General features: G+C 41.8%; 1 protein-coding gene across 1 annotated transcript in view; it reads right to left on the reverse strand.

Annotated features, from left to right (window-relative positions):
• CRACR2A (calcium release activated channel regulator 2A) overlaps positions 1 to 11,817 on the reverse strand; it is a 111,364-nt gene that overhangs the window by 84,245 nt on the left and 15,302 nt on the right. Inside the window, exons 2-3 of the mRNA XM_019544193.1 lie at positions 8,462 to 8,701; positions 1,894 to 2,005 (exon numbers count right to left, since the gene is read on the reverse strand). Of these exons, the coding sequence (XP_019399738.1) occupies positions 1,894 to 2,005; positions 8,462 to 8,623 (274 nt within the window). The 5' untranslated portion in view covers positions 8,624 to 8,701. The remainder of the gene's footprint in view (positions 1 to 1,893; positions 2,006 to 8,461; positions 8,702 to 11,817) is intronic.

Genomic DNA, 11,817 nt, shown 5'->3' on the forward strand with positions numbered 1-11,817 from the left:
CCTGGCATAACAAGGAATAATGGCCACAAGTTGCTGGAGAGTAGGTTTAGGTTAGACATCCGTAAGAACTACTTCACAGTCAGGGAGGCTCGGATCTGCAACCAACTTCCACAGGAAGTAGTGATGGCTCCTACCTTGGGGGTCTTTAAGAGGAGGCTTGATGCCTACCTGGCTGGAGTCATTTGAGCCCAGTTTTTTATTCCTGCCCAGGCAGGGGGTCGGACTTGAAGACCTACAAGGTCCCTCCCGACCTGAATTCTATGATAAGTGTACTTTAAAAATATTCTCTATTGAGTTCTTTTTTCTGGTAGCTTTTATGGTGAAACCTTTTTTGGGTACCTGCTCAGAAGTCTAACAGAATGCAATTGTTTAATAGTTTCATAGTTGGTAGGGTCGGAAGGGACCTGAGCAGATTATCAAGTCTGTCCCCCTGCCATGGCAGAAAAGAGTAGTGGGGTCAAACAACCCCAGCTAGGTGTTTATCCAGCCTCCTCTTAAAGACCCCCAGGCTAGGAGCCAGCACCACTTTGCTTGAAAGCTGGTTCCAGATCCTAGCCGCCCTGACAGCGAAGTGGCGCCTCCTGATGTCTAGCCTGGATCTACCCTCTGCCAGCTTGTGACCGTTATTTCTAGTCATTCCTGGTAGCACTCAGGGGAACAGGGACTCCCCCAGTGCCTGCTGATCTCCTCTGACTAGTTTGTAACAGACCACTAGATCCCCCCTCAACCTTCTCTTGTAGAAGCTGAACAGGTTCAGGTCCCATAGCCTCTCCTTGTAGGGCCTGCCCTGCTCCCCCTGAACATGCGAGTGGCCCTCCTCTGGACCCTCTCCATGTTGTCCACATCCCTCTTAAAGTGCAGTGCCCAGAACTGGATGCAGTACATCAACTGCGGCCTGACCAGTGTTGCATAGAGGGGGAATATCACCTCCTTGGCCCTGCTTGAGATGCATCTGTGGATGCATGACAAGGTATGGTTGGCCTTCCTGACGGCACCCCCACACTGCCAGCCCATGTTCATTTCGGCATCAATAATGGCTCCAAGATCCTTTTCTGCCTCTGCACTGACGAGAAGGGAGTTCCCCAACTTGTAGGTATGGTGCCAGTTGTTCGTCCCCAGGAGCAGCACATTGCACTTGTCAGTGTTGAAACCCATCCTGTTCTCATCCACCCACCCCTGTAATTTTTCTAGGTCTGATTGCAGCCTATTCCTCCCTTCTAGTGTGCCCACTTCCCCCCACACCTTAGTGTCATCTGCGAATTTGAACAGAGTGCTTTTTACCACCCCCTGTGCAAGTTGCTGATGAAGATGTTGAACAGTGCGGGCCCAAGGACTGAGCCCTGGGGGACCCCACTGCCCACATCCCTACAGGATGAATAAGACCCGTCCACCACCACTCACTGAGTGCAGCCCTCCAGCCAACTAGTGACCTATTTGACTGTGTAGGTGTCGACACCACAGTCCCCTAGTTTTTTACTGAGAATGGGGTGAGAGACAGTGTTGAAGGCCTTCCTAAAGTCCAGACAGACTACGTCCACTGCTACACCTGTGTCTGAGGAAAATAAAGGACATATTTTAATAAAGGCAGATCAGAACGATGGTCAGGGTGTGCTGATATTGCAGTCACAGAAGTACCTTCTCTGCAGAGTAAAACAGGCCTGCACCAAGTTTAGTGCTGCCGCAGCTATACTTTTTTCAGTAGCCAAGCCAGCTATTTTTTACATGATGCTTGGCATGCTTTGGGTCAGTCTCAAGATATTTTGGCCATGCCTCAGAACTAAGCTAGAATGTCCTCAGACTATGAACATTGTCTCCTTATCTCTGTGAAGTACCAAGCATTACAGCTTTACAAAGCACATAGAGCTTTACAAGGATCTGCATTCCAAAACTCACTGAATCCTGTAGTGAACTCCTCCGGGGTAAGTGAACCATTGCCATCAGCATCCAGGGTATCAAAAACTTTCTCCAGCTCTTCTAGACTAAGAGGCAACTCCCCATGAAGTCTCTGAAATGAGAAACCATGCCTCAGGTACACCATGCATTACAAAAAGTGTTAGAGAAGAATCTGGAGAACAAGAACCCCAATAATTCAGAACAATAGGTCAATACCTGGAGAAGTTTCTCAAATAAAATGTTTGTTTTTCCACATTATCTTTCTTCTTGGCATTTTCTTTTGAGTATGAAAAGCATAGTTTCATTAATACATTATTCTACTCTGAGGGGCTTTTATGTATCAATTGCAGATTACTTTAAACTTAGAAGGGGGAACTACACCCACAGCAAACTAATTTTGATGAGGTAAACCAAATCTTTAGAAAAATATGATTGCTATTGGTTTCCTTTACATCTCCTAGCCTAAACTCCTCTGCTTTCTCTATGCCAACTCGGCACAGTTGTTGACATCCTTACATGAAAAAGTTCAAGTCTCAAGATTAAACCAACATGAATTATAGCTCTAAAAGTTATCATGAGGATTGGTCCCTGTAACAGGGAACACTGACCCTGTGACTAGGAGGCAGGGCAGTCCCTTTAAGACCAGAGTCTTTAGAAACACCAAGTACCAGAAGGGCAAGAGCTAAAAGCCCAACCACACAGACCTGTCAGCTGACCGGAAGGAAATAGGGCTCAGGGCACATATAAGGTCCAGGGCTGAGGCTGCCAGAAGTCAGTCCTCTGGCAGCAGCCAGGAGTGAAGGAGCTCGAGCAGACAAGTTTAGTGCAGATGGTTGGTTGCCTGTTTTGCTGCCTGTATGGAATATTAGGCCTCTAGGAACCCTGAAGGTATTTAGGGTTAAGAAGGTACTTGATGCTAAGGGGGAAGTTTAGGGGGTTTTTTTGAGAGAAAGTGAGAATTGGATTGTTGTGTTATGTTATAGCCTAGAGGCTCCTTTGTTTTGTTGTTGTATTTTAATCTGGTGGACTGGGATGGGGCTAACTGGGGAGGAACAGGTCTCATAGGGGCACACCATGGTGTATACCCCAGCACCAGAGAGGGCTCAGAGGTAAGGCTACAGAGAGCCCAATGTTAGAGGGGGACAAGAGGCCATGCAAGGCCAAATAAGAATGAAAGGTTATATTCTTTACATACTATCTGCGAGGCATGGGCCACTATGTAGGGAAGTTTTGGAGTGGTGCATAGCAATCAATCCCTGGTGTTGGGGTAGTAAGTGGACAGCCTCCTGCTTGAGTAACATCATAATTATTTTTTCCATCAAGGCATGGCAGAAAAGAAAGCTGGGTGGTTAGCCCAGGAACAGAGGGTCCAGCCAACACCGGACAGGTCTGGGAATGGCTCCCTGCCACAGTGCCATTATTAAAACTGGCCAACATTCACAACTTCCATTTCATGGGATATTATTAAATCACTTTTTTCATCCTTTCATCATTTGAAACAGTTGAATTTTCAAAACATTCTGTTAAATCAGAATTCTGGAAAAATCTTGAAAATGTCAAAAATTAAACAAGGCAGTTTTGACATTTTTGTTTTTTTATTTAATTATTATTGCTCTTTAATGGTCTGTCATTTTATTTTATTTTTAAATTTGTTTGTATTTCATGTTTATTTTATATCATCTGATTTGATCCTTTTTAACTTTCTATGCAGTCTCCCAATGCCTAACTATCTGATTGGTCTAATCAAAGATATCACATCTACACAAATAACTTTGCCTGCCTTGTATGTTGTTTGAATCTAATAATATATTTTTCAAGGTTATTATTTTATCTTATTTCTAAATGTATTAACACAGCAGTTGCTACTTTAATTTGTAAAGTGAAACATCTTGTTTTCTTCTTCAATTTGTCTCCTATGGGACAAGATCAAGCTGTTTCATTACTAGAGCCATGTCACTAACTGATTTTTCAGATTAGCCAACAAACTGAAAAGAACAGCAGCAGCAGCAATGAAAGAACAACAACAAAAACAACGACGATAATAAGAACAACAATCCTGAAATATGTTTTCCCATTTTTCTCAATGAAGTGAAAAACAAACAAAAAAATTGTCTGATGAAAGGTCTGTTCATCGTAATAAACCAGATCACATCAGAACTGTCTAAGCATTTCAGTTTGGGGCAGTTATAACAATAACACCAAAGGCTACAATTCACAAGACTGCAAGGGGAGGAAGCAGCAGTCCTTTTTATGCAACAGATCAGCTATTAGGGCACTCAACAAGGAAGCAGGAGACTCAGGCTCAAAACTTTCCCATGCCTGAGGGGGGATGTGAATACATGTCAGCAACAAAAGAAAGCGTCCTCCCTAATCACTAGATCACAGGTTACCTGTAGGGAGGAGGGTGCATGACCCTCAATCTTTCCTGTTGATGTTCCACTTCATATTAAATGCTTAAATACATAGTTGCTGAACCACATGAGACACTGACTGCACAATCATTACCTGCAGAGTCATTTGGTACTCATATAAACAAGTACTAAATGACTGCGTAGTAACTAGCATTACTGTGCAGCAGCATCGCTGAATGTCTTTTAGGTGATGCTGACTGTGTAGTAGCTCGTTACTACTGTGCAGTCAGCATTTTGTGTAGATGTGCTGCCCATTAAATACTTAAATGCCTGTACACTAGAACAGTCACAAGCACCCTCCCTACTAACATACAGTCTCATGCTCTGTCTGGCTCAATAAATATTTATGGATTTCACCTATGGGGAAACAGTGTTAATAGGAGAGACTATGAGTTACCTCAGTATATCCTAAAGCATGGTGTTTAAGGTGCTCTTCTGGAAAAAGCAAGTAAGCATTTTGCTTGGAGTTCCCACCCTGGAATCATTAAGGGTATGCCTACACTGCAGTCCACAGACATGGCTGCAGCTCATGTAAAAGCTAGCCTGGAGCATGTGTATGGTGTTCAGTGGAGACTAGATCACCTGGTCAGGGTCTTCAGCAGGTCTTGTAGTCTACAGCATAACACCGGTGCTCCTGTGGCCACACCATTACTTGTACCTGAGCCAGCTCATATAAAGCTAGCTCAGGTAAGTCTGTATGACTCACGGTCATACCTTTGAAGGGAGGGGACACACACTGTCAGAGACAAATACCAATGAAACCTCACCAAACCATTTTTACAGGATCACCTGACAGATCAGAACTTGCCTCTGAAGTAAATACAGGCACAAAAACAAAAGCTAAAATCTCTCCCTAACTGTTCAAATGACTCTGTTATTCATATAAAAAGACTCCACAGAAATGCAGAACAACGTCCTTAATAGAAGAAAATGAGGACAACTGTCCAGACATTAGCAGAGGGAAATGTGAATCTGTTGTATTCACAAGTGCTTCCCTGGCTGCAAATACATTGGTTAGAACAGTGGTTCTCAACATTTTTTGTACCAGAACCAATATGTAAACATTGATAGACAGTCCCAACCCTGTGCACCTCACTCCCAACCCACTGACCAACCCCCCAACCCCAGCCCCTCACCCCCCAGTGTGCAGGGGGCAGGGTGTGGGTGTATGGGGCAGGGGAGGGCCCAAGCAGCCTTCATAAGCCCCTTGCAGGCTGGAACTCTGCCAGTCTGCAAGTGAAAAGCCATAGTTTTCCCAAGGTTTTTCTCCTCTAAAAGGAAAATCTATTTTTAAAGTTTGTTAATCCAATTTTGTTTGCAACCCTCTCATATATTCTTGCAACCCACTTTTGGGTTGCAACCCATGGGTTGAGAAATGCTGGGCTAGAATACTCACTATGGGCTGTGAAGGGAGGAGAGATTGAGCCAGCAGAGTAAAAACGGCCATAAGCAATAGCAGCAGCACAGAGACAGAACTACCTGGGCCCAGACATCTCTGGAGTGGAACACCAGATTCCAGAGGAAGGAAATTGCCTGCAACTGCTTGTTTCCACTGTGCTTAGGAAATCCTTGTTCACATTGTGGGCAAATATATCAGAACAAGCCCCTAAAACACGCTTGACTCATGCGCAGTGTCTCACTCACACACAACCCTGCAAGGCACCTAATTTTGGCTAACTGCTCAGAACAAGGGAGAAAATATCATTATTCTGTCAAATTCCAATAGCTACCACGGGAGTGATCCTGGGTAAGTTAATCAAGTGAACTCCTTTCTACTTAGTTTCAGAAAAATAGAAGTGCTACTCTCCCAGCATTACAGGTCTTTTACTTAATATGGCTAAGTGCATTGAGCAACAGGTTTAAGTATAGGGAGAGGTTTTGAGCCCAGTTATGGCTTAGTATGTAGTAACATCACTGAAATCAAAGAAAAAAGTTTTGGGAATTACCGAGTATACAAACATGATCACAAACTGACACGCAGGTTTGGACATATGGTAAAAATCTGTGTTCTGTTGACTTTAATGAGATCCTAATTAATGACAGCAAACTTCCCCGGTCTGAATCTATAAACGATCAGCAGACTACACCCACTCTGTACATTTGGATGGGATGTTCAGAAACTACCACTGACTTCAGGCCAGGCTCACTGAAGGGTCTCAGGTAATACTGTTGCTGGAACCACTACTTTATAGTTTCCTAGGCCTTGTATATTTTTAATGCTTAACATTTCATTTCAGATAGAATACAAAATAAAATACAAAAGGAGGGAAAGAGACTAATCCCTCCTTGTTACATCTGTGTAACTACACTGTTTTAGGTAGAATTGTTCTCAATTTACTCAGATGTTAAGAGAGGGGAGCATCAGCCCAGTATTTGCAAAAGAGTTGTTTTTGAAATATAATGTTTAATCATCTTAGCTGGAAACAAAAGGGAGCATAAAGCAACACCATTTCAAGTGGTCTCAGGTTACTGAATCCCAAAACCTTTTCCTTCTATTTTTAACATTGGACATTTACTCACAGAGAAAGCTCAAACTGCTAAACCACCCTGAAACAGTAACTCACATTGTCAAATCAAAGAAAAATATTGCATTCTTCTCTTTGCAATTCAAACAGGGTTAGCATCACCCCTTTCCAAAGCTTACAAGCTCAGGGGTCTGCTTTCCCTTTCAGAGAAAAAACACAGAATTGAATGGAAATAAATCTCTCTTAAAATGTCCATGCAGATACCAACCAGTAAAACTTAAAAACAAGAAAAGCCTCACGTGTATTACAGATTCAATTATATTTACTTCTTATACTACAGTAAAATAGGATGATGATCGAAGAAACTGCCTAAGGGTGCAATCCCACAAAGTTCTATTATGAGCTCAATTTCTCCAGTGGGAGAACATACAGAGGGTAATCAGAACTACAGCGCTGCTCTAACATTTCCACTAGCTGTAAGTAAAACAGGTAAGTAAAAAATCCATAAGGACACTGGCCTGCAACAAAAAAATTGCAGTTAGCAATAAGTCAAGTATGTTAGCATCAATTTTTGTTTTTTATATAATATGTATTGTTTTAATTGGATTTTTGTTATTGTTTTATTTTCCCTGTGTAGAAGATGCATTTTTCCCATGAAAATGTATGCCTAAAATTAAAGTGCATCTTGTATTACAAATATTACTGAATCACTGTAATAAAATTGGACCAAAATTTAAATCAAATGTATATGAAAAACCTCTCTTTCACCAATTTTATGTTTCTTTTTTGAGAAGTGTGTTTTATACACATTAAGTGTATAAAAGTGTTTTATACACATTAAGTCTGGCACATTAAATGCCTTTGAGCTTGAAGATTTGAAATGTTCCTAAAATTTTGTTTAAGCCATTTTAGCTCTTAAGACTTTGGCGATGAACTGATACTTTCATTTTTTGTCATCCGTTAGCACTAAAGTAAAAACTGATTAATACACCCAAGCAATACTCTGCATGGCAGTTGTAAACTACTGAAAAAATCCACTACATACGATGCTCCTTTCCTTAAAATTATGGATTGAACATCCATCTTAACAAGTAACTCTACAATATGGGCCAGATCCTGTTCTCAGTGGAATACAATACACTTTTGCCATGTACTTTAAAAAGATCAGAGTCAGGTCCCTTAAATTTAAAAATATTTCAACAAACCATTTGTTTAACACTAGTATCTATGGACGTAAACAACATGATGTTATTAGTTTGTACTAAGTAGGGTACAATGGTGATGGAAAAGCAAAACGAATAGTTTGGGTTTAGGTGATTTGTTAAAAAAAACAAGTGTATAAGAAAATAGATGAACAAAATATATTCCTGATTCTGGGGTATAGTATATGTAATTCCACTGAAGGAGATGGAGATGTCCCATTTTAAGTCAACAGTGTCTCAGTTCCCTTGAATTTTTTAAACAGTAAATTTTCTTTCCGTTTCCCTTTTAATTGCTGGTTTGTATGGGGGAAAAGTACAAAAATTCATCCCTTAGTTCCACAACATTATTATTATTCTTTTTACATTACATACCTTATTCTTTAGCTTATCTTTTCTTAAGTTTTTAAATTACCAGATCTCACCTTATTAACTCTTTTAAGAGCCTAGGAATTTTGCATTGCATCATTTTACTCAGCCAGCTTTGCTTTACCTGCATGTTGCGACGAGTGATAAAGCCTTTGCCCTCCACATCACAAGTCTGAAAGAACTCATGTGCTTTCTCCAACATATCTAGTTGTCCTGGGTCTTGGCCTCCTGTACCACTCCAGTCCACATTGCCTGGTGACTGAGGACCAGCACAGTCTCCCTCCATTCTGTCCCTTGCAGGTCTGGTCACAGAAGTAGTTTAGGATGCCGCCATCCCATTCACTCTCAAACTCTGATCCAAAACCTGTATATCGAAGGTAAGAAAAAGGGTACATCACAGGCTCTCAACGATGCCTTCTGTCATCTCTTAGCAACCACCTCTTTAATTAGTCAGTGAAGCACAGAAGAAGAAAAAAGCTTTTTGAAAATGCCTGCCATGATCTATTCCTTTAATAGACTGGACTAGATAACACTGCAAATAGGATTCTGAATGAGGAAAGAAAAGTCTAAGACTGAAAAGATTCTCACAGTAAAATTAGCCAATTTAATAAGAAACGGAGACAATTAATTGACATGAACAAGAAGGCATGAAAAGTATGGGCAAATAAAAAAGGAAGAATAAATTATAGTCACTACACGTACTCACTTGGTATTTTTGCTGTCTTTTATTATTTAATGCCGAAACTATAGTTTGTGTGTAGTCATTTAAGCTTTTTGGATTATGGTGTATTCATACAAAAGGTCAGAAAAAGCTGATGGAGTCAGTGAACACTTTGTTCAAATGAGCTACATGGAATCAAAAAGGAGCAAGAAAAATGTATTTATGGAATTTTGAATTTTTCTAATTCACTATAAGAATAAGAACTAGAGTATCCATTTTCTTTGTATGTTGAGTTGATATTTTTGGATATGGAAAAAAGAAAACCCTTTCGACAGCCTCTGGGAAAGCATGTATTTTGTAACACATATCAATTATTCATTTTCAAAGGTTTGGAGACAGAATAAATATGATAAAACCACGTAAGTGTTCGCATACAAGCAGTATCCTCTGTATCAAGACCATACTCTACACAAAGCATCTGTGCAAAAAGAAGACTTGCAGAAAGCTACATTTAGAAAACAACTATGCCAACCCATAGCAGGCTCACACCTGCTTGATTTTCTTTAAGTAAACAGGTTTTTTTTTTCAGAAATGCAAAATAAAAAGAGAATAGGGCCCACTTCCAAGCTCACATTGATCGATATAAACCAGGAGTGACTCACCTAAAGCCAACAGAGTTACTGGAACCTCAAGAACAGCAGTAGCGTAAGGAGTAGCATAGCACAGGTCACTAAAATAAGAATGCAGCAGTGTAGGGTCAAAGGGGAAATCTAAGGAAGACCTGTGGCTTATGTATCCCATGTCCCTTAAATGAAACAGGCTAGAGAAAGTGTACGAGATTTCTCCTCGCATTGTTCGGTAATCACTCAAAGCCAAGCAACCTAGAGGTCTGCTTCATTTGGTTTTCCAGTTCTGACCGGTCACTATGCAGAACATGAGCCTTTGTATAACTGTGACACTGGGTCCACTACTCTGCCCCCCCACTGGGGCTCTCGGCCTTACGTCCCTTGGGTCTCAGGTCTGATGACATGCCTGGACCCCTCGCCTGCCCCCTCTACTGGGTGATCCACCAGGTTGTGGGGGCTGAGGCTTATACGGTGCCCCATCCTCGCTTTTCACTAGGGAGGCACTGGTGTAGCATTTCCTGGGGCCGCAAGCAGCCCCACCACACCATCCTACCACAGCAGGGTATAGTTTAAGGTCATTCCCCAGGACCAGGAACCTCCTCCATCCCCATAGCTCCTACCCAGAGCCACCAGCAGTTCTGGGTGCAGCACCAACCAGGGGGTGTTATCCCTCTGGCTCCCTGTAGCAACTGCCCAGAGGGCCTGGGTTTATACTGAGGCTGCCCAGTCGCATCCTCCAATCCAGAAGCCCTCTTGCAGTCATGTGACTGCCTTGTTGAGCCACACCACACCTGCCAGCTGCTCCACAGCCTGTTCAAGCCTCTTAAAGTGGCAGGCACCAAAGGTGCCCTGCCACAATGACACAACAGTAACCTCCAGCCAACTTGTGCAAGAGTGGCTTGAAGGTACAGTTCCTCACAGCAGTTAATGTAGCAGGGGTGTTCTACTTAGTGCCAGTTCTGTTTCTGACTACTCATCTTAACCATGAAGGGCCATGCTTCACCAGGTACTTAGGTACCTAAAGTTGCAGACAAATCCATGGCAGCATTTAAAAAAAATGGTTTGCAGACTTGCAAGCAGTGCTAACATTGAGTGGCACCCCATAACACCCTTGAAAGGATCTCAGGGCACCCTGGTTGAGAATCACTGTTCTAGGGAAACAAAGGTCACAGAATTTGCAGATGATGTAGTCTGTCTGACGAGACAGAATTTGGGGAGATCTTTGCAACAGGACTTCAAATGGCCAAGAAACAAAACTGTAGGGGAATATGGTATAAAGGACATGAGCACAATTCTCCCACCCTGCTGCTTTTCTACTGCCAACATTCTTATTGACCTCAACAGAGCTGCTTTCAATAGACACCACGGTAAAGGTGATCAAAATAAGGCCTTATGGTTCAAATTCCTTGTTGGAATAAGAACTTCAATTCCTGTGATTTGTATAAGGGTTCTCTAGACTAGCTTGAAGAGCAAGACACTATATTGCCAACTGCGTGCAAAGGAACTGAAATATGGGAACAGATAAACATGGGTGGGATAAAAGGAAACAACTTATGTTTGATAATGTTATTTACATTTTGACATATGAAGGACAGGCCATCTTTAGAACACCATCCTACTTTCTAAATATTTCTACTCCATAAAACAGAATCATGCACATCACAAGGGCTCCACCTTTTGTAAACATCATACATGCTAGCTATGCAGCAAGCAAAAGGCACCTGGCTTCGTCAATGCAGAAGAAAATTAAATTAGTGGAAGCTTCAAAACCCTTAATAGTTGGAACAACCAACACATCTGGTGCTGTTCATCTCAGTGTCTCTGGGATGTATGTGGTAGCTGTGTTGGTCTAAGACAAAAAGAAATGCAAAAATCTAGAACTCTTGGTTCCAAAATGATACCTCTTATTAGATCAACTGAGAAATTTAAAAAAAAAAAAAAATCTTTTTCTGCGAACTTTTGGGCTCATGGTGCCCTTCATCAGGCTCAGGGAAAATTCAAGATGGTAAAAAGTCCCCATATGTAGGAAATAAATTTCATTTTTGCACAGAGGAACCAGAAGCTACCACATACATCCCTGAATCATGAAAGATGCCAAATTTTATAGTTTCATAGTTTCTAGGGTCGGAAGGGACCTGAGTAGATCATCTAATCCGACCCCCTGCCATGGCAGGAAAGAGTACTGGGGTCAAA

The sequence above is a fragment of the Crocodylus porosus genome, unplaced genomic scaffold (assembly GCF_001723895.1).
Source record: "Crocodylus porosus isolate Cpor-Errol unplaced genomic scaffold, CroPor_comp1, whole genome shotgun sequence".
NCBI lineage: Eukaryota > Metazoa > Chordata > Crocodylia > Crocodylidae > Crocodylus > Crocodylus porosus.